The sequence below is a fragment of the Coptis chinensis genome, chromosome 4 (genome assembly GCF_015680905.1).
Source record: "Coptis chinensis isolate HL-2020 chromosome 4, ASM1568090v1, whole genome shotgun sequence".
Lineage (NCBI taxonomy): Eukaryota > Viridiplantae > Streptophyta > Magnoliopsida > Ranunculales > Ranunculaceae > Coptis > Coptis chinensis.
In genome coordinates, this window is record NC_141459.1 from 4,919,031 (window position 1) to 4,943,508 (window position 24,478).

The window sequence follows — 24,478 nt, forward strand, 5'->3', positions numbered from 1 at the left end:
TCCATGATATACTCTCTAAGTTGGGCTCGCTGGATATCTTCGCACCAACTTGAGGGGGAGTGTGGGAGAAGAAAGAGACAAGCGCGTGCGCCTTTCAGTTGCACATGATGAAGGCACGTGAGCGCCCCTAGTCAGTTCGATAGATTTGTGTGTTTCTGTAAAGGGAAGACTCAACTCTTTTAGAAACATCACAGACGATAGTGTACTTGTGTTATGCCTAAATAAATCCTTGTAACAGAACCCTAAAAATTAATCAAGCAATAAACCTCTTTCTTCTCTAGTGGACATAGGTTGCCGCAATGGCACCAAACCACTATAAATCTTGTGTTTTGTCTCTTTAATTGGTTGTTGTTTTCTACAAGTAGTAATCCAATCAATCCATTTTTGACAAAAGCCAAATTGTTGTAACATCTTGAAAAGGAAAGGCCATTCAATTTGATCAAAGGCTTTATTCATGTCTAATTTAATAGCCATGCAACCTTGCACACTAGATTTCGTCTTGAGTTTGTGAAAAATCTCTTGAAGAATAATAGTGTTATCAGAAATTTGTCGATTCTTAACAAAAGCTTATTGAAAAGGGGAGATAAGAATGGGCATTAAAGGTTTACGTTTATTAGCTAAGATTTTAGATATAAGCCTGTAAAGACTAGATTTCATAATTAGTCTTACAACTTAGAATAATGGGATTGAATTATGGATTTGACTGAGCTCGCGATAGACGCGAGCTGCCTATGTATCCAATTCTCTGGTGAGCTAGAATCAAGTCTGACATAGTTCCTATTAATTGGTCCTTTGAACAGGAAAATGGATTGATTGTGGAGAAGAAGTCATCCCCTTCCAGAGTGGAGAAGGTCCCCCTTAGATGATCTCCCCTCCTGATTTTATAGCCCCTCTACTTAATGTGGTATTGAATGAGCTTTAATGAGGATGCAATAAAGTGCATGGTTGTTGTTACATAATTGTTGTAACGTCTGCCTTTCCATCTTTGAGCATTACAAGACCTGGTTATGGTCTTGGTATAAGTGACCAGGTTGCGGTCATGATATGAGCATCCTGGCAAGTCTTGGTATGAGTGACATAGTAGGTTTTGGTATAGTGACGAGTTATGCTGGACACGTGTATAATATACATTGGTTGTGTATATTAGTCCCTCACATAGCCCCCTCTCATTAGGCCGTTCCTATTTCGTAGGATGATCTAATGAGAAATTAACTCCACACGAGGGAAGCACATGGGTTATGTAATAATTGAATATGAGAATGATGCTGCTTTGACAAGTACTAGATTAATCCTAGAAGTGTAGACCCTCAATTAGTAAGAAGATTGTAGCTCAAGAGAGCGTTCTGATTTCTGCACTTAATTGATCTTAGAGGTTTAGGTCATTAATTAGTAGATGATTGTAGCTCAAGAGAGCATTGGAGCTCAAGTGAGCGTTCTACTCTAAGGCGTGTTGGAGTTCGTGTGAACGTAAGTCTAGGGACCCTTAGTGCTTAAGTAAGCGTTCTGCTCAAGTGAGCGTAGGTCGAGGGACCCTTAGTGCTTAAGTAAGTATTCTGCTCGAGTGAGCATAGGTCAAGGGACCTTTTAGTGCTTAAGTAAGTGTTCTGCTCCAGTAGGTCAATGACCCTTTTAGCACTTATGTAAGCATTATGCTCGAGTAAGCGTAGGTCAAGGGACCCTTAATGCTTAAGTAAGCGTTCTACTCGAGTGAGCATAGGTCAAGGGACGAGGAGTGCTCATGTGATCGTTCTGCTCTAGGGAGCATTTGAGCTCGAGTGAGCTTATTGCTTTATTGAGCATTCTGCGCTGGGCTGGCCCTTGACGTATAGGTTCCCAATTGGTGAGAAGTGTTAGTGCTATGTAGCATTCAAGCTCTAGTGAGTGTTTTGCTCAAGTGAGTGATGTGGCCCATGGGAGCCTGGTGCTCTTAGAGAGCGTTCTGCACTGAGTCGGTCCTAGAAGTATAGATCCCCAACTAGTGAGAAGTGGTGACGTTATGTAGCGTTTGAGCTCGAGTGAGCATTTAGTCATTCAGAACGTTTGAGCTTTAGAGAGCGTTTGAGTTCGTTTGAATGTTTTGCTCTTAGAGAACGTTCTGTACTTAGTTAACCTTACAAATATAGGTCTTCAACTAGCGAGAAGTGTTAAGGCTAAGTAGCATGAGCTATGTAGCCTTGAGCTCGAGTGAGCGTTTTAATGTGGAGAACGTTTAAGCTCTGTAGAGTGTTTTAGTTCGAGTGATCGGGTGGCTCTAGTGAGCGTTTGAGCTCGAGTGAGCATTTTAATTTTGGAGGTCGCAGTTGATAGCTAGTCTTGAATTGGCGTGACTATAGCTAGCCCCAGTTTTGGAGCTTGATTGACCTGTAAAAAATGTGAGCTAATACCATAGATGCAGGAGTAATTCTTGAGATGCATAGAGTATAATAACTGAATGGGTTAGATAGACTTACCCCCCCATTACTAGTTACCAATTAGTGTTATTTTCCATTTTCAAAAAATATTAGTGATACCCCCATTTGTAAGATCCAACGGTCGATTTCTTCATCACGAAAAAAAAATCATCTCATAGCCGTTGGATCTTGCAATTGGGGGTATCACTAATATTTTGAAAATGGGGGGTAACACTAATTGCAACTATTAATAGGGGTAAGTCTAACTAACCCTAACTGAATTGAACATATTTATATGGTAATTGACTAGCCCCAATTCGGAGATGGCTGTGACTAGCCCCCAGTTTGGAGCTTGATTGACCTGCACTAGATCGAATTGCGCATATGGTTGTTGCGAGCTCCCGTTCAGAGTGCAATCAACCTATGATAGATCAAGCTCCCGTCCAGAGTCAATGACCTGTTATAGCTGTATTATCCTACAATAAATCAATCTGCCAGGGAGCGAGAACGAGCCTCCACTTTACAATCTGAGCGACCTCCAACAGATTGAGAGTTTGTTCGACCTCCAGCATATCGGTCAGCAGTGATACACTTTCAAAAATGCAAGTGTGTGGATCTGTATCCATTTGTGGTCCAGCAATAACTTGATTCTTTGCTATTCTGGGTGACAATATTCAACTTGAGTTGACTCTTTATCTAGCAACCTGACGTACTATTTGTATCGAGAAATGTAACTGGGAACAAATGATTGATTTCTTCGTCTTTGCAATCTATAGGTATATATAGAAAATTGCACTACAAAAAATTAGTTCAAATAATGAAGGACTGGTAATAGCCAAATAAACCAAGTTACTTCAACTTTGAGTGGAGAATGCTGCAAGTAGTTCAAAGGTTTCTCCCTTGAAGGTCCTGGAGTGCTCCTTTAATTTAAGAAGCGAGCGTGTTAAGTCTCTGTTTAGTTTGCCACCATTAAGCCGCATGCCGGCCGAACAGACATAGCAATTCAATGATAGTACCTGCAATAGCTCTAGCTATACCAAGAAGATTGTCAGTGGTATAGGCGATCTCCTGATAAGGTCGAGCAATATCATTTGTTGTTTGTAGCTGGTCATGGTTAATTAGTGACCTTTCTATCTAGAGCAATCATGGAGATGAATACCCATTCGCAAGGGTAGTGAGTTTAAGCCCCTAGGCTAGTGGCATATTAAATGAGTTGAGTCACATTGATTTCTGTAACTGTTATTGTTATAATTAGACAAATCAATTATATGCAATACCAAAAGAGTACATTGGTGCGTACAAGAGTTGGTAACCAAGCGTCATTATAAGCCTTAATACCTAGGATCCAACAAAAATAATGAAAGCCTCCAACTATGTAATGTAACCTTCGAACATGATTAGAAATTGCATCTCTTAGGTCGTCGCTATTTAGTCGGGAAGCCAGCTTAGCTAATCAAATGGCCTAGTGATTTAAGGAGTTGAGTCGTGCTGATTTCTGTAACTGATGAGAAGAAATTAAATGAATCCTATCTGGATATTCACCAGCGACCTAATAGCATCAGTTCGAAATTTTTGATGCATGACTCCCGAAATTTGGTAAGTTCCAAACGAGGTTATGGACTCATTGCCATAACCACAGGAATATTTAATCTTTCTTGAATGCCACCATGCAAGACTTCGAAAGCAAAATAAAGGTACTGGTAAGCAAATGATATTCAAACTATTGTTCATGCGACATAGGCGATAATTGTATAAATTCATGACTATGCTGAATATAATAATTGAACATAAACAAGATTGTTCAAAAATGAATTGAACTTTTGGCCTTTCCCATGAACTGTAACAAAACCCACTCAAAAGGCTATGTAGTATGAAACTATGAAATATTAAGCAGATCAATAAGGAAAAACTTATCTTTCATGTACATATTAACTCCATGGCAAGCAATCCTCTTTGGTTGATTGTTTGAGAACAACCAACACCATGCTTCGTGGGCTTGAGAATAACAAGTGAAAAGTGTAGTTTTCTCAAGAATTTCGACTCATAGACGGATCCAATGTAAAGACTAGATTTCGTAATTAGTCTTATAACTTAGGATAATGGGATTGAGTTGTGGATTTGACTGAGCTCGCGATAGATGTGAGCTGCCTACGTATCCAGTTCTCCAGTGAATTGGAATCAAGTCTAACGTAGTTCCTATTGATTGGTCCTTTGAACAGGAAAATGGATTGATTGTGGAGAAGAAGCCATCCCCTTCTAGAGTGGAGAAGGTCCCCCTTAGATGATCTCCCCTCCCGATTTTATAGCCCCTCTACCTAATGTGGTCTTGAATGAGCCTTAATGAGGTTGCAATAAAGTGCATGGTTGTTGTTACATAATTGTTGTAATGTCTGCCTTTCCACCTTTGAGCGTTACAAGACCTAGTTGTGGTCTTGGTATAAGAGACCTGGTTGCGGTCATGATATGAGCGTCCTGGCAGGTCTTGGTATGAGCGACCTGGCAGGTCTTGATATAAGGACGAGTTGTGCTAGACACGTGTATAATATACGTTGGTTGTGTATATCAGTCCCTCACAAAGCTTATAAATAATATTATATAAACTAATAGATCCAGAGTTCTTAACCTGATTAGGATGAGGAACTTTAGGGATTAAAGTAATATTAGTATGATTAAAAGGTTGGAAAAGAGAGTTGTTTTCAAAAAAATCAGATATAACCTTAAATAAATCATCTTTGAGAAAAAGGCCAGTTATCTTGGTAGAATAAGGAGGTAAACCCATCAGGGCCAAGAGCCTTACAAGGCTCCATGGAAAAAAGAGCATCATGAATCTCATCAAGGGTGACAGATCTAGTAAGAGTGTATCACTAACAATAGGAGATATGTAAGGAATAGCAGAAGGTATAGTATGGGAACTAGTAGTAAACAAAGAACTATAAAAATCAATTCAATAATATGATTACCAATGTCATGTCTAGAGTAAAACCAGTTATCACAATCATTTTTCAAACAAAGAATTTTATTGTGTTGTCTTCTGATATTAGTGGTTTTATGAAAAAATTTAGTGTTATTATCACCTAAGTATAATTTTAAAAAACGAGACTTGTCTCTCCAGAATGCCTCTTGACGTAAATCAATATCATGTATTTTATCTTTGATTTCATTTTCTAGAGCAATAGTGTTGTAAGAAAGATTAGCAATTTGTATTTTACTGAGAGTTTGAAGAAGCTCTTGAACTTCAAAGTCAAGTTTTTGAAAATGGTTTTTGTTCCAAATATAAAGGCCTTTTTGAACTGCTGACATATTTGTGACGAAAGAGGAAATGTTAGAGTCATGCTTATTCCAGTTCAATTCAATAACATCCTTATAAGTGTGACCAGTATTCCAAGATGATTGGAAGAAAAAGGGTTTTTATGTTTTTATTTGAGGGGGATTTAAATCAAGGTAAATAAGACTATGATCAAAGTGGATAATAGGTGTTTCGACCCCCACCTACGTGGCAAACGTCCATTAGTAGGGGTCTCTATTTTATTCATTTAATCAACAGGGCTAAAGCCCAATTTACAATACTATGGATCAATGTACAGGCCCATTAACTCATATGTCTAAGGCTGAACCTTAGCCACATGGCTTGCCACTAATGTACATTGATTTATGTCCAGATTCATTTATTATCAGTTGACAGTTGTATTCTATCACAATTACTCAAGCAACAAGATTACTTAAGCTACAGAGACTCTATACTCTATCTATATAAATACCAAACCATTTTTCATAAGGAACTACGTGGAAACTTGATCCCTAGAGAACAGATCTTGGGTACGTAGGCAGCCATTATTTGGTTCAGTTTCATCTCCCCCAACATCAAATTCCTCTGTTTCTTAGTGTGTTCTTTACCATTGCTCTCGTTGTGTGAAGCGGTTCATTGCCGAAACATAATTGGCGCCTGTGGGGAATTTAGAATTCATTATCACGTGAAACAATCTAGACGGTAAGCACAAGAAGCAGACCAAATAGTTGACATATTCCTCCTGCTAATAATACTCGCAACCCTCGAAATTCAAATCGGCCAATGCAAGAACCATTGAACAATCAAGTTGATCCTAGTGGTAAGATCAATTCTCAACATCCGATCAGTAGAAATAAGAACCGCCACCGCCTCCGCCATTAAAAGGCCGGACAACCGCCCGGCACCAACCCTAATAACCTTGCAACAAGAAAATCGACAAGTCAGTAATCCTCCCTGTGGTCCGCCGTCTGTCTATGCCGATCCTTCAGTTGACATAGATATGGACGTGGACACTACTCTCACACCAACTAACGGAAAAGGTGATAGTAACAGCCAATTCACCCCTAATACGGTTGAGCGTGAGTTACGACGAGTCAAAAATTTAAATAGGAACTTGAGGAGGAAGTTGGCAAAGAGGCAAAGGCCGGTGGACGATGCCGCAAATTCAACAACATTAAAGGCTTACCATGAGGGGACGCAGCCATTCCGTTGTATGAGACCGTCTTGATGATCCACTTCATCGTCCTTAACAATGTGTTATTTCTCAAGCACAATCAACCAGTGCGTGCTCTAAGAGTAATGACCCTATTACCCATACTTATGGGGAGAATCAGATTGGAAGGGATAACTACTACCCTAGTCATGTCCGATCTCAAAGGGAAGATTTACCTCTGAGAAGCAATTTCGGGGAAGACTGCCGTCCGAGATATGTTCGACATGATGGGAAGGCGGGCATCCTGCACAAGAGCAACCAAACATGGAGAAGTGGGTATAATTATACCGACCACCCAGCCAAGGGTGACTACCGCTTAGTTCGTTAGGGGGATAGACAAAGACAATCACCGGTCGGAGCCGATCGCGTGCATACCGCCAAAGATCTCTAACTCCAATAAGAGATAATGGAAGGTATCCTTCTCCACATGGGCATGACCGGGGGCGTCCAGTTGTTCGAGCCAATACTTTAACTCTAACAGAACAACAGTTGAAAGAGTTGATTGCAAAAGAACTTTATGATTTTGAACTTTATGATGAGTCGGAAGGAGATCCTGGCTTGCATGTTCTATCGTTCAAAAATAAGTTGGTGTTATGGGGTGGAGATGATCCGCTCATATGTAAGCTCTTTCCATCAACTCTAAAGGGAGAAAGATTACGCTGGTTTAGTGAGTTGCCTTCAAGATCAATTCACCAATTCAATGAACTAGAAAATCAGTTTGTTAATCGTTTTCGCCACAATTGCAAGACGCCAAAGGATGTCGACTCACTTTTGAACATCAAGCAACAACGTGATAAAAAGTTATGTACTTTTTTACTATTATGTTAGGAGGCCGCGAAGACCCCGCCGCCGCTACCGCAAACGGTGGTACAAAGGTCTCGAAGAAGGCGCCGGAAGAAAGTATAAGAAAAACCTTCATCCCGTGACCGACCGACCCTAACAGGAAGGCCGACCATAAATTTGAGGAAAATCGCCATCCTAGATAGGTCCGACCAGGCAGGGTTTGAAGAAAGTATAAGGAAAACCTTCATCCCGCATCGACCGACGGACAGGGGAAGGCCGACCTCGCAAATTTGAGGAAAATCGCCATCCTAGATAGGTCCGACCAGATAGGGAAGGAAGGTGTTACAGAAGCAACTAGAGGGAAGACCACAATCCCAGACAAACTACCGACCTAGATAGGTTGGTTACACGCAAAGAAAAAGACAATCTCCAGTCGGACCCGAACGTGTGTACCGCTTTTAAAATCTCTAACTCTTTGTAAGAGGTAATGGCGGTGTCATTTTCCACATAAGCTCGGGGGTGTCCGTCATTTTAAATCTTTCCGGGTGAAATGAATTTCACTCTTCAATACAATTTTTTCCGATCTGCTGGGAAAAATAATGGAGGCTTATATCGATGATATAGTCGTTAAATCGAAGGATACGGGTGATCATCTTTCCGATCTTTAACTTGTTTTTGATAGGCTTAACAAGTATAACATAAGACTCAATCCCGCCAAATGTTCTTTTGGGCCTCTCTTCTGGAAAATTTATGGGATACCTCATGACTCGTAGAGGTATTGAGGCTAATCTTGATCAGATACGCGCCGTTATTGATATGCCATCACCTAAAAATAAGAAGGAAATTCAACGATTTTACGGGTCGGCTTGCCGCTTCTTCATAGATTTATCTCTAAATATTCCGATCGTTGTCATCCCTTCTTCCGGACTTTAAAAAATGCAACTTGGAACGTTGATTGTGAGATGGCATTGCAACAACCGAAGAAATACTTGGTCATCCTCCTATATTGACAAGTTCTTCAACGGGTCAACCTATTGGCATATACCTAGCAGCTACAACAACTTTGTTAGTCTTTGTTCTTTTCGTCGATGATGGTAGACCCGTCTTTTTATCGATAAGCCGTTAACCGTGAAATGAGTCTCGTTATTCAAAGATGGAAAAAATTGCACTTGCATTGGTTCATGCCGCTTCGTCGGTTAAAACCATACTTCAGGGGAGGTTAAATCGAGTATCCCTTACGCAAGATCTTTAGAATGCACAAGAATCAAGCAGATTAGCGAATGGGAAAGTTATCTTAATGCATATAACATTGTCTTTGAAAGTCGTACTACTGAAAAAAGACATGCTCTGGCTTCTTTGGTAGCTGATTTTCCGATTAATGATTCTCCTATTGACGATTTTTTACGCTAGGAAGAATCTATGGAAGACATTCTGCCGCCACTAATTGGGGGCGACGAAGACCAACATGAAAACGCAATTCCTAATCCCATTGACCTATGGATTGTTTACTCAGATGGCTCCCATAGTAAATCTGGGTATGGAATTGAATGCGTTTTTGTCAAACCCGGTGGAGAAAAGATTGGAAAATCTGTGCGACTTGGCTTCGTCGCTTCAAATAACAAAGCCGAGTATGAGGCTGCCATTTGTGCCTTGAGAACAGTTTTGACAATAGGGGCGCGAAAGCTCCAATTATACACGGATTCTCGCCTTGTTGCCAATCAGTTTGGTGGGTCTTTTGAAGCAAGAGATGAGCGTATGGCGGCTTATCTTAGTTTGATACATAGTCTTGCTCGACAATTTGATTGCATCTCTATCACTCAAAGACCCCGAAATGACTTACGTCATGCAGATTCATTGGTTTATCTCCCCGCCGCCGTTAGAAGCGAAGGGCTTGACACATCACTTTTGCAGTCATCTTTTCGTCAGTCTAAGTTTGAACGTTTTTACACTCGCTTAATTCATTACTATCATTACGAAAAAAATCTGACAAAGTTACCACATTTAGCTTTGTCAGTCTAAGTTTGAACGCTTTTACGCTCGCTTACTCATTACTATCGCTACGACAAAATCCGGACGGTTACTACGTTTAACTTCGCTAGTCTAAGTTTGAACGCGTTTTACGCCGCTTTTAGTTCGTTAATATCGCTACGACAAAATCTGACGGTTATCGATTTAACTTTGTCGGTCTAAGTTTGAACGCTTTTACGCCGCTTAGTCCATTACTATCGTTCGGACAAAATCTAACGAGGTTACCACGTTTTAAAAAACCTAAGTTCGAACGCTTTTATGCTCGCTTTAACCTAATTTTACAAAGTTAAGTACGCGATTGGGGGGTGTTTTTCTTACATGGGGCGCCTCGTTCTATTTCATTTCAATTACATAAATCTACAACATTGTCGGTTTTCCGGGTATGTTAACACAACAAAGAATATTCAATAGCAAACCCATCTTTATTTTTATTTTTCATCAAAAGAAGTTTTAGCTCTATGGTATTACATTCACACAATTACCTAATCAATTGTCTCGTCAATTGTCTTACGGTCGTTCTATTAAATCTTCGTTTTTCTTCTTGAAATCTGCATTTGTTTCGCTTAGCTTTCGGTTAACTATCTTCCGATTTTTTTCTAAAGCATTGTGCCGATCTTTTTCTGAAAAATTTCCGGCGAAAATTTTCGCATTCAACGTCGTTATTTTTCTAAAGCATTGTGCCGATCTTTTCACGAAAAATTTTCCGTTTAAAATTTTCAACGTTCGATCTTTTGCGAAAAATTTTCCGGCGAAAAATTTTGTCAAATTTCATTATTTTTCTAAGGCATTGTGCGATCTTTCTCCGAAAATTTTTCCGGCGAAAATTTTCCCTTCATTATTTTTCTAAGGCATTGTGTCGATCTTTCTCGAAAAATTTCCGGTTTAAAATTTTCGTCGGCCGTCGTTATTTTTCCTAAGGCATTTTGCCGATCTTTCTCCGAAAATTTTTCCGAGTGAAAATTTTCGTCAGCTTCATTATTTTTTCTAAGGCATTGTGTCGATCTTTCTCCGAAAAATTTTCCGAGCGAAAATTTTTTCGGTCGTTATTTTTCTAAGGCATTTTGTCGATCTTTCTCTGAAAAATTTTCCGGCGAAAATTTTTAAAATCGTTATTTTTTCTAAGGCATTTTGTCGATCTTTCCTGAAAATTTTCCGAGCGAAAATTTTCGTTAACGTCGTTATTTTTTCTAAAGCATTGTGCCGATCTTTCTACGAAAAATTTTCCGAGCGAAAATTTTCGTAACGCGTCGTTATTTTATCTAAGCTATTGTGCCGATCTTTTGCGAAAAATTTTCCGGCGAAAAAACGTCAAACTTCATTATTTTTCTAAGGCATTGTGCGATCTTTCTCGAAAATTTTTCCGGCGAAAATTTTTACAAAATTTCATTATTTTTCTAAGGCATTGTGTCGATCTTTTCTCGAAAAAACCGAAAATTTTTTTCACGTCGTTATTTTTTTTCTAAGGCATTTTGCGATCTTTTCTCTGAAAAATTTTCCGGCGAAAAATTTTCATATCATTATTTTTCTAAGGCATTATGCGATCTTTCTCCAAAAAATTTCCGAAATTTTTTTTTAGCTTCATTATTTTTCTAAGGCATTGTGCCGATCTTTTCTCTGAAAAATTTCCGGCGAAAATTTTCATCGGCGTCATTATTATTTTTCTATGGCATTGTGCCAATCTTTCTCGAAAATTTTTCCGAAGAGCGAAAATTTTCGTCAGCATCATTATTTATTTATTTTTTTTAAGGCATTCTGCCGATCTTTCTACGAGAAATTTACCAAGTGAAATTTTTTGACAGCTTTATTTTATTTATTTTTTTTCTAAGGCATTAAGCCGAACTTTCTGAACGAAACTTTCCGGGGGCTCGCATAAACCTGTCGCTTTCTCCGTCGCGGCAAAAATTCACATTACGTTAACTTTCTAAGTGAAAACTTTATTCAGCTTTATTATTATTATTATTATTATTATTTTTCTTACGGCATTGTGATCTTTCCGTTCGAAACTCTTCGTCAATATCTTTTGCTCGTAATTCTGCCGTTTCAACCTGCGATACAAATCTTTTCGTTAGTCTTTCAGACTTAACCAAAATTTTACGATAACTGATAAAAAAATACTAACATATCTGTTTCCGACACCACTTTGTCATATTCTCCGCACTTTTCTCCGTCTTTTTCGTAGTCTTCGGCAACTCAAATTCAATTTTAATCGAAACCCAACAATTTGAACTTAATATCCTAACAGATCCAACTTGAAACTGATTGATCCCACCAACACCTTTACTTTGCTTGCTTTCTATCACTTCCTCAAATTTCATAGCACTTCTCCATACTAAATCCAAACAGTACCATATAATTAATCAGGCTAATTCCCAACGAATCTTATAGTGGTTAACGTACCTTGCATCTCGTTGTCTCGTAGCATATTTTTCGTTCCTCTCAAAAAACGATTTGAAACTTCTCGTTCTTAGCGACATCATGCCATGCTGTTGTTTTTCCTTATTTCTGCCCCTTTCTTTCCGTCTCACAAATTCCAGGATTGTCATCCCATTCACTTGTTTCTTTTCAGTACTTCGTGTATCGTTCAGTCACTTTCTCGAAACTTCCTTCCTAATTGTTTTTATTTATTTTTTCGCTCTTGTTTTTTGTGGTTCAGGATGCATTTTGGAACTTATTCATAACGAATTCCTATTCTGCCTATCGAAGTCCTATTAGTAGTCCAAGTCAAACCTTGTTCTAGAGGTGTACTTGTTTTAGACTTTTAGTTGAGGTGCATGTGCTCACCGATACGATACTGTTAAAGTTCGATTTCAATTCCTACTTTCAGTCCTTTTTATCCTTGTTGACTTTTCTTTCACCAATTATATCCAAGTCCTTTTATTACACTATTTGCTTGTTAGCAATAGCAGCTCCCTTATCAATAGGCGCGTCATAATAACACCGAAGTCAACACACAAATACCATCAAATTCTTCTAGAGTCCTCGGTTATTTCCAACTCCCATTATTCCCAAGCAAGTACAATTCATTTTAAATTTCTATTACCTCTTAATTTAGTGTAGATACATGGTTCTACGTCATTTTCTTTTTCATTTCTATATACCAGTACACTTTCTTTTATCATTATCCTATGGAGGCAATAATTCAACTGATTCACGCATATTTATCGATATTACATTTTCCCATATAATTATTCGTTTAAAGACATTCATTTCGCTTATTCTTTTTTCATTGATTTTCTTTTACCTTCCTTGCCATATGAATTTCGTTCACAATAATTCGCAATTTTTTCAAACAGTTTTCAACGGTCTAATCCTCGTCTCGCAATTCCGCTTTAACGTCGTCGACATCACTTTTCGCATTGTTAAATCGTTGCTTGATGTTCGACACTCAATTTCTTTTGAAATTTTATTTATGTGCATCTTTTATTTTCTCTGTGCATTTTCAGCCATTTTTTATTTAAACTACGTCATTGCGTCCTGTATATGTTAATTTGACATTTTTTCATTTCCGCTAATTCACGCATTTTTTCCGAGTGTCCATTTTCCTATCGTTTACGTTCACACGAAACATTGTTATCATTCCACTTACTTTTTTCTTCTTCCACGTTTTCCTTGAATTTTTCTTCTCTTCTTTGCCATGTGAACTTTGTTCGCATGACAAAAGGGCGATGAACCCCACCTACGGCAAACGCCCATTAGTAGGGTCTCTATTTTATTCATTTAATCAACGGGGCTAAAGCCCAATTTACAATACTATGGATCAATGTAATGGGCTCATTAACTCATATGTCTAAAGGTGAACCTTAGCCACATTATTTGCCACTAATGTACATTGATTTATGTCCGATTCATTTATTATCGGTTGACGGTTGTATTCTATCACAATTACTCAAGCAACAAGATTACTTAAGCTACTGAAACTCTATACTCTATCTATATAAATACCAAACCATTTTTCATAAGGAAATTGGAAACTTGATCCCTAGAGAACGGATCTTGGGTAATGTAGGGCAGCCATTATTTGGTTCGGTTTCATCTCCCCAACATCAAATTCCTCTGTTTCTTAGTGTGTTATTTACCATTGCTCTCGTTGTGTTGAAGCAGTTTACTGCCGAAACAATAGGTATAGTAAAAAGAGTTGCATTGGGGTAGTTAGTGAGGGCAGAAGTGTTTATGAGAGCCTTATCCAGACGTTCTTTTGTGAGTTAAAAAAGTTTTTGGTTATTAGTCCACGTATAGGTAACACCAGCAAGACCTATATCATTTAATTTGGCGGCATTGATAAAAAAAAGAAAGCTCTTTTGAAGATTTGCTATGTTGGAAGGGTTTTCCAAATTTCTCCCAAGGGTTTTGAACTTCATTAAAATCACCTATGATAACCCAGTCATCATTAATCATGTGAGGCCATTGTCTTTTGAGATGGTTCCAGAAAAACCACCTATCATTTGGTTGAGGGGGCGCATAAATAAAGGAGAGTAACATATGGTTTTGCCTATTTTCGAAAGAGATTTCTGCATGGATGATGTTTTGAGATGAAAAAATGATTTGCATGTTAATATTAGAGGTCCATAAGAGCCATACTCCACTACTAAGCCCATTAGCAGGAATCAAAAATTTGTCGTTAAATGGAAGACTAGAAGTTCGGATCCTACTTGCATGCATGTTCGTTTTGGTTTCCATGACAAAACAGATGTCAAATTTGTGAAGTTGTTGTTGTTTACTCAAGTAGTTTATAGAAGAGGGTTTTTTACTACCACGACATGTCTTTGAACTAATGTAGTAAATAGTAGGGATAAAACCGGTTGAACCGAGAAAACCGACTGAAACGAACTGAACCAGTCGGTTTTGGGTTGGTTATGTTTATGAGTCAGTTTGGTTCAGTTAAGTATATTTGAAAACCGATAGGATCAATTCGGTCATCTGGTTAGTCTCAAATCTGACCCGAATCGACCTGATATATATAATATATATTAGAATATATATATTTAATTGATTTAATTTAAAAATATATAAAAACCGGTCGGTTTAGGTTGGTTAATATTGGTTAAATCGTAATCCAATCGGTTCGGTTCGGGTATCGATTTAGCTGGAAATTAGTTCGGTTCGGTTCCAAAAAAATATAAACCGATAGGGTCTGTTTGGTTGTTAGTTTAGACTCAAACCCGACCCGAACCGACCTGTGCACACCCCTACTAAATAGGTCAACCTAAAGTGTAAAAGAGTTTATGACTATTTAGTACCACGTACTTTGTTTCTCGCCTATTAGTACCACAAACTCTTAATTTAGTTCAATTTAGTACCTCCGTCTATTTTTCATCCCAATCCGTCCAATTTGTCTAACAGGGACCTCACGTATTTAACTACGTGACTTGGGTTTCTCTAATTAGCGCAAATAACCAAATTAGTTAGTTACGAACAGACAAACCCATTTATTCTCCTCTTCCACCCATTTCCATCAACCAAACTCATATTCCTACCTTCTAAACATCCAAACACATGAAAACACACTCAAACGTACCCATCAACCAACTCACCTTCCTACCTTCTAAACATCAAAATCTCTAACAAAAAAACAAAGAAAACCAAATTCCAAATTACTATTTTTTCCAATTTGTTGAAGATTGTCACCTTCTTTGAACTTCCATACATTAATGTAGTGACTCCAACTGATTGTCATTCCGTCATAACTCATAATTGGTTTCATGAGGATCTTGTATGGACGATATGATAAATTATCACTCTCATAAACCAAAAAAAATGAAGACCCTTGCAGTGGGTTTCAATGCTTTCATAGCATAGCCATTCATAAGTTTGTTATCAGTGGTAACTAACATTGCCTGGTCAAAAACCAAAACCAAAATTCAAATAACCAAAATAAAAAACACGATGAACTATCATCCAGGCAACGGTATGCTACATAGTATATATCATCTTTACTTTGGCAGACCAAAACTTCCAGTAAGAATGGTGAGAACCAAGTGATAATGGGGATCAACAGGATGATATATAGTATGTATCATCCAGACAACGGTATGCTACATAATATGTATCATCCTTACTTTGGCAGACCAAAACTTCCAGTAAGAATGGTGAGAACCAAGTGATAATGGGGCTCAACAGGATGCTATATAGTATGTATCATCCAGACAACGGTATGCTACATAGTATGTATCATCCTTACTTTGGCAGACCAAAACTTCCAGTAAGAATGGTGAGAATCAAGTGATAATGGGGATCAACAGGATGCTATATAGTATGTATCATCCAGACAACGGTATGCCACATAGTATGTACCATCCTTACTTTGGCAGACCAAAACTTCCAGTAAGAATGGTGAGAACCAAGTGATAATGGGGCTCAACAGGATGATATATAGTATGTATCATCCAGACAACGGTATGCCACATAGTATGTATCATCCTTACTTTGGCAGACCAAAACTTCCAGTAAGAATGGTGAGAACCAAGTGATAATGGGGCTCAACAGAGTTTTAACTTGTAGAGAGTTTTTTTGGTGCGTACATTCACATAGTTTTTTGGTGTGTACATCCAAAACCAAAACTCGACTCTGACAGAACCAAAAATGCAAACCAAAACTAGACTCTAACAGAACCAAAACCAAAAATTGAATCCAAAACCAAAACTCGACTCTGACAAAACCAAAAACTCAAACCAAAACTCGACTCTGACATAACCAAAAACTCAAACCAAAACTCGACTCTGACATAACTTGTTTCACCACAAACTTGATCAAACATAACTTGACTCTGACAAAACCAAAACCAAAACTCGACTCCACGCAAAAACTATTAAACTAAATCCAAAAACTATTAAATGGAATCCATAAACTGAATCCAAAAACTATTAAAATGAATCCAAACTGAATCCAAAAACTCTACATAATCCTTATTATCTATATAAACTGAATCCATAATCCATATTCTCTAAAGACAAAAAAAAAAACACAAAAATTCATACACAAAAAACAATTGAGTTGCTTGCTTCAATTAATCGATCTAGTTGAGTACTAACACAACTACATACGAGTACTCAACTAGATACGCCATCTTTTGGCATTCCCTTTACCACTAGGTGCCTTTCCTCTTGTCTGAGTTGCAGGCCCACCAGCCATTGACCTTGTCTGAGTTGCAGGTCTACCACCCATCTTCTTTGGAGTTATTTTCTTTGCAGTTGTGGTATTTCTGGTATGTCTAGCCATTGACCTTGTATGAGTTATAGGTTGGGCTAATGATGCTCCTCTGATAGAACTTGTTGATGATGTTACTCTGACAGAACTTGTTGATGATGCATTAGTTCGGGTATCCACTTCAAGCATTGGATCAACTACTGTTGGCATGGATGCAGTGTTACTAAGAACTGATTCTTCAACTGGGATTGGCATAGATGCAGTGTTACTAGGAGTTGATTGCTCAACATCTGTTGAAGCAGCTGGATCAAGTAGAGCACTCCATCTACCTCTTTTCTGATTAGGAAGCTATGAAGATAAATAAAGAAGAAGTTAACTTAGCTATGAATATAAATGGACACAAAAGAACATACACAAACAATTACCTTTGTGAATATGGCACCATTTGGACCAACTAAGTTTAAAACACCTCTTGGTACAATTGGATTCTTTGTACTTTCTCACCTATTAAAATGAATAAATTAAATAGCTTACATGTTTTGGTTTTCCTAAGAGACCTTCAAACAACATAAAATAAATTTTAAAAATAAATACTTACAGGTTTTAGGGGTATTTCTTTAACAGCATTATCTTTGGCTTTGGCTTTCCTTTGGGAATATACGGGGTTTTGACCGAATCCGATCATCCAAACCCATTTCATGTATGACATCATTCATTTCCACATTTATGTAATTACCAATCATTTCTTCATTCATAGGAGTGTCATCATTCACTTGGTTTTCCTATAATGAAAGTTAGTGAGTACTCAAAGTAATTAAGTAACTAAAATTTAATTCAATTAAGTAACTTACAGGTGCATTTAATGTCTCTTACATCCTTTCCTGTTGTGGCCAACCTTCTTACATTTTTGACAAATCATTTTTCTACCTTTTCTACTAACAACATCTGCTTTCTTACTTAGTGATTCATGAAAGTCCTTCATCCGTAGCTTCTTTGGCCTGCCTGGCATTCTCCTATTCTTGGGTCGCAATATACAATTTCAATAACTTTCGACCTAAATATACAAGGGTTAGTTAGACTTACACCCCAATTGCAAGATCCAACGGCTCTGAGATGATTTTTTTTTAGGATGAAGAAAATCGGCCGTTGGATCTTACAAATGGGGGGTATCACTAATATTTTTTGAAAATGGGGTAAGTCTATCTAACCCAATATACAATTACAATTTCAATATACAATCAATATACAATACGAATCTCCAAAATTTTCGACCTAAATAAACTAAACAAAAGATAATGGAATAATTTTGATTCTAAAAACACTAACTGAGACAAAAGAGGGATGAAACTCTTTACTCTCTGTTTTTTGTTCAACACTTTACTCTCTTTGATCTCTGTTTTTTTCGATTTTTTTGGGGTTTTTTTTGGATTTTTTTTTGGATTTTTTTTGGGTCTGTTCATAACTAACTAATTGGGTTATTGGCGCTAATTAGAGAAACTCAGGTCACGTGGTTAAACACGTGAGGTCCCCATTATACAAATTTGACGGATTGAAATGTAAAATAGACGGAGGTACTAAATTGAACTAAATTAAGAGTTTGTTGTACTAATAGGTGAGAAATAAAGTACAAGTATTATTTAGAAAAGAAAATGAAAATACTTGGTACTTAATATTCATAAACTAAAGTGTTAAAAAAAAGACCCAAACAAAAAACAAAGGTCTCAAGGACTTGAGCGAAACGAAAAAATGGTCCTTAAGGATCAGGTGATACTTTCCCAGTTTCCCTTATATATACAAAATTCCATTTCATCGTGTTTTACCGAAGCACGAAAACAACATTACTTGAGGGGCACCATAACACACGCCTGAAAGTTAGAACAAGAGAGAGATTCAGGGTGTTGTGTTCTGTTTGCGTTGACGAAGTAAAATTTTTACTTCTCTCTCTCTCTCTCCTCTCCTCTAAATCCTCAATCACTCCGAAACACTCACACACACGTACTCTAAGTCAGGGTTTCGTACTATGGCTCTTCTGGGGCCCGCTGTCTCAAGCGAGGTAACCGATCTCTCTCTCTCTCTCTATATATATGAATTAAAACATTATTTTATAATATTGACAAGTTTTTGTTTTAGGTTGGGTTGCGGTTGCTACTCTGTCCGTTAGGATCAAATGTTGTTCTTCGAACGGCTTGGTAAGCCAAGTTTATTTATTGTATTTCAATTTTTTGGTTGCTCAAACTTAGTTAATACATGTTTTTTGTATTAGTTGTTCCGTGGGGATTGTTTTTCCTGTCTACAATACTTTCAAAGCAATTGAGAATAACAATCAGGACGACCAAAAAAAATGGCTCTTGTATTGGGCAGGTTAGTATCACACTTTTAAGCGCGTTATTTGTATTATGTGTTTAATGGCTTTAAGAAAGTGGAAGAGTGTGTAGGAGTTTATGTATCCAATAACGGGTTGGTATCTCTTAGAGAGGTTACTAACTACGATGGATGGAGATTTCAGAGTTTACAATTCACTGAGAGCATTGTTTTAACGTTGGAATATTGAATGCTTTTAGAGGTTTTGATAGGTTTTTAGTTGCAATAGAAAAGGGCAAGGAATGTGAATGATCCCTTCTAATACATGATCTTGACGCTTGCAACTGAAGCTTCAATAGTCTCTCTTTAGACATTGATATTCTTACATGCTACATTCTGTAAAACTCTTTGAAACTTTCTGATTCCTATTGTTATTAATTTATCATTTTTGAGAGTTTATGTTGCCTGGTTATCTGTCCATAAAAGTAGTTAAGTAGTTTATGTTCCTAAATATTGAGAACCATCTAGCAGTCTAAATCCGTCCAAAGATTGAAACATATGTTCTTCATTGGACATATCAAGTGTATACTGTGTACAACATCATGTTTCCTGGTTAGGTCCATCAGGTGTGAGACAATATGGGACAATATGGGACAAGTGAGGTCAAATGATGTTTTACGTATTGACCAGCATGTTAAACAAGTATATGTAAACAGAAGCCTTGGATATGGACTAAGGCTTCCATAATCTGTAGTTATGAAACACATTTACTGTGTCTCCATCATTTTTAGTGTGTAAATTGGATATGGACTAAGGCTTCCATAAATCTCTACCATGCTTAAGTTTTTTAATTTTTATGTGTTAAAATTGACCAAAACAGCTAATGAAAATTTTATACTGCCTTTTGTATCAGTGAACTCCTCTGCACCCTATTGTGTTTTACTATCTCTTATTTATGTTTTTCTTAAATTTCCAGCATTGCTTATTGATTAAACATGTTATTTCCTCCAATATTTGCAGCATATGGTTCTTTCAGCATTGCGGAAGTGTTTACAGACAAAATACTATATTGGTAAACAATTCTTGGCTTTAATATCAACGAGTTTTGTTACAAAAAAATAAAATAAAAAAAAAAATAAAAAAATCAACGAGTTTTGTTAAATAAGATAGCTGTTTCAAAGTGTTGTCATAAAATAATCAGAGTTCCCGATCAAAAATATAAAATAGAACAAACAATCAGAATTTCATATCTGTGAAAGTAGTGATAGTATAGAAAGATTGGTTGTTATTTACAAATTTCTATCACTTGGTAGATTTTCTCCTCGACAATTCCCCTCCTATTTGAGATCCAACTTCCTAATATTTGCCGTAAGTGTCTTTCTTTTTATTTACACGACCAAACACATTCTTGTTCTAACCTTCTCTTTCAAGTTTTGAATTGTATCTTGTTTGCAAATCTGATGATCACTTTGTCGACCCATAGGTTGAATGAGTGCGTGTGTGTGTATTTGGATATCTGTCCTTTTTTCCCCATTTTGTTTTTCCGGATTACTGCGTTTAAGCAATTTTTACTTTCTTTTCATACATAGGTTGATACGCACAAATCTCATACTTGCTTTTCCGACCCATAGGTTGAATGAGTATGTTTGTGCATGTACTCGGTGCATTGATGCCCCTGGTACTACTCCTATCTAATTTGTGTGTTTGGTTGCAGGTTTCCATTCTATTATCACATGAAGTTTGCATTTCTTGTTTGGCTCCAACTTCCATCAGCCGATGTAAGCTTATATTAAAGCCCTTTACTTCGAAAGCATGGTCTCAAAACTTTAATAGTATTCAGAAATAAATGGTTGGCGGGGTTTGAAAAAGTCCACAAAATGTAGGGCTTAAGTAAAAGGGAAAAGAAAATACAGAGGTGAATGACATTGAAGACAAGTCATGGGATGTAATATTTTCTAAGCTGGATGTTTTCATTGTACTTTAATTCTGTATTTGCAAGCTTCAGATGGATAACTGATGTTTCTTAACCAGTAGTAGTCACTCAAAAGCAAAAGAAATATGAAAGAAGTAAATAAAAATAAAAAGTTGACTATTGACTCGAAAAGAGCCTTCCTCAAAGCCTCAAGCCGGACATGTTAAGATGCACATTGATAAAGCATTCAACACATTTTAAAATAGCTAATAAGGTTGTCAGTACATTAACTCTATTGTAGGGAGAATAATAGCATAGGAAAGCAGAACCTGTTCATAAACTAACTCTTAAGCCTCTCATTCTTCACTCTGTAGTCATTTTTTAGCTAATAATTTTATTTCAGATACATGATGTTTCTTAATGATGCTATATGGACATTGATACCTTTGCCCCCCTTGTAACCATCGTGCAAAAAAGAAAAACCAAAGATTTTGGATGATATTGATGTCCTTGTGTTTGGGGACATTGGAATGAGAATGAACATACAGGGAGCTTGCTAATATCAACTTTTGTGGCTGTTTTGAAATACTACTTTTGCAACTGCTTTGCAGAAAGGAGAAAAATATCTTGTTTCCTTTACTTGTAGCCGCAGAAGATTTTCAGAATCAATGGTTTATACTTTATAGCGTAGTATTTTGTGCTTCTTTTTTTTTGATAGGCAATTTTTTTGTGCTTCTTATTGCCAGTATTTTCCTTTACTTGTAGCCGCAGATGATTTTCAGAATCAATGGTTTATACTTTATAGCGTAGTATTTGATTAGTAGGTGTTTCATTTTGATGTTGTTCTTCTGGTTGCTGTTTATCAGGGGGCTAAGCATTTGTACATGAGGCATATTCGTCCTTTCCTTTTGAGGCATCAAGCTAGGCTTGACCAAATAGCAGGCTTCGCATACAGTGAAACGGTAACTCCTATGGTCACTGTTGTTTAAGGTGCACAAAATCCAATGTTTGTATTTTTATATGATTCTTGATTAAAAAGAATATTAGTCTCGAGTATGAGCGACTAATCAAACAAGGCATCTGTGATGTTTGAGCATCATCCTTTGAAGTTTTATCTTTATACAGAGGCTATGATAATTTGTAAGCCTAGAGTATTTGATGTGAATTACGCAGCAGAATAATAAAACAATCAATTAATAACTAGGGTTTCAACCCAAATAGTGCCGGCTCGTCCATAAGGTGAGTTAGGCGGTTGCATAAGGCCACAAATTAGGGAAGGCCTCAAAGTTTCTTTTCAAAGTGTTAAATCAAGTAATAACAAAAGATATAAATGTCATTTATGGAAACTAACTAAATCTTTTTTCACTCCATGCACTAGATTTTGGAGATCATTAATTACCCATGGGTACACAATCTAGTGGTCTTCTATCAAATGCTAATCTTGAAGTTTATCAATAATCCAATGATCAAAAGTAAATCATTGGAAAATTCTTTCTCCAAAAAAAAAATGAAAAGAAAGAAGAACAAACCAAAGAGTCCACGACAGAACCAGCGAAACTGACAGAACCGAACTAGCCGGTTTGGGTCGGTTATGTTTATTAGTCGGTTCGGTTTGGTTATGAATATATGAAAATCGATAGGGTCGGTTTAATTCCAAACCTGAACCGAACCGACCTGCTATACATAATATTTATTAGGATATACATATTTAATTTGATTTAATATAAGAATATGTGAAAACTGGTTTGTTCGGGTCGGTTAATAACCCAGTCGGTTCGGTTTGGGTATTGGTTAGACTGGACATTGGTTCAGTTACTGTAATGTATAAACCGATAGGGTCGGTTAGGTTGTCGGTTTAGTCCCAAACCCGACCCGTGCACACTCCTAATTATAACCTTGCCTCCTTAACAAAATACTATAGCTGGGTTTTATTCATTGGGCCGACATGGCTAATAAAATTAAGTAAATAAAGAAAAGGCCCACTAGAGATGCCTATTACATTAGTATTCTAGTAGTAGCAAATGTATAGACCAGTATTAGTGTATTGACACTTGCACAACATTGAGCTACCAGGCGAAGCTACATTCACTTTGTAAACCCGTGATAACTTGTGAAATTGTCCAGTAGCCTACTGGTTAAGATTTGGGAGGTTGCGTCCAAGATCTTAGGTTTGATTTTCCACCACCGGGGGATCGTGGAGTAAAGCGGATTAGGGAATAAAGTTCTGACTATCGAAAAAGATATTCTTTGATAAGTTCTTCCTATGCTGGTGTTTGTGAAGCATCGAGAAACTTAAATATGTTTGTCATACTTCAGTATTGGTTTATCGTGTGGTGTTATGATGAGGCCGACTTTCCATTAATTTTGCTTTTTAGGATCTGTTGAACAAATATTAATAGGATTTTGTATAGAATGTAATGCAACTGTGATAGTTATTCTTAGCCTACTTTAGTAAAATAATTTCGGTGATACATGTTTGAATTGGAAATAAATTGAATTTCCTAATCCGTCTATGCATGTGTGTTTTCCAATGGAATTGAGGTTATCCCTATGAAATTGACAAAGGGGATTTGAACATTATCTTATTGTTTTTCCTAACACAGTGGTGATAGTTATTCTTAGCCTGTTGTGTGTTTTCAAATGGGAGTGGGGGAGTCCATATGAAACTCCGGCTGGTATTTCAAACTTATTGGTGCTGAAATAACTGATAAATGTTCATTCAATTTCTGGTTTCAGGCGAAGTTCTTAAATGCACACCAAACAGAAATTCAGTTTGTGCAAGCATTGTTCATGAAGATCTACTCCTCAGGTAGTGATCTATTTGTTGTGTATTTGCTACCTGTTCTAATTCATTCTGCTAGTTATCGCATCTCTGGGCTAAATCTGTTATCTTTTTATGTAAATCAGCAAACCACATCATTCATCCAGTGGCATCACGAGGTCACAATGCCATTGAAGCTCCACCGACAACGCAAATCCATAGTTCTGAGTCAGACCACGATGACTGATACCTGCAGTTCCTTGTGTGTTTCACCAGAGTAGTTAGTTCTGTACCACCAAGTCTGTAAATATCCCCATTCCTAGATTGGCTATAGTTTAGAATATGTATTGGCAAACTGGGTGCAAGATGCTCTTGTTTTTTCGTCAATCAGTATTAGATATCTCAGTCTAGATCAAGTTCAGAGGTTAGAAAGGGCTTCGAGTGGACAGGCTTGTGGGGTGGAAGCTGTATCTCACCACTGTCCACTGTCTCGTTTGTAATTGACTTTTGTTGGGGAATCCTCTTGTTAAAATAAGGATTGCGGGATTCAGTTACTTTTCTCCTTCTGATTAGCTCCATTCATTCTAAACAGGGCACAATTTGAATACAAATTTTTTTTGTCACCATCACAGGTTGAATATATTCAGTTGCTTATCTCCTC

The 24,478-nt window shown here is 37.3% G+C and overlaps 1 protein-coding gene across 1 annotated transcript; it reads left to right on the plus strand.

Moving 5' to 3' along the window:
• The first annotated feature begins 18,547 nt into the window (after window positions 1-18,547).
• Window positions 18,548-24,443, plus strand: HVA22K (HVA22-like protein K). Its single transcript, XM_086606430.1, has 8 exons — window positions 18,548-18,896; window positions 18,974-19,032; window positions 19,107-19,204; window positions 20,165-20,216; window positions 20,859-20,922; window positions 21,923-22,018; window positions 23,793-23,865; window positions 23,964-24,443. The coding sequence occupies exons 1-8, from the start codon at window positions 18,864-18,866 to the stop codon at window positions 24,062-24,064; spliced, it is 576 nt and encodes a 191-aa protein (XP_086462556.1). The 5' UTR covers window positions 18,548-18,863; the 3' UTR covers window positions 24,065-24,443.
• Window positions 24,444-24,478: the final 35 nt, after the last annotated feature.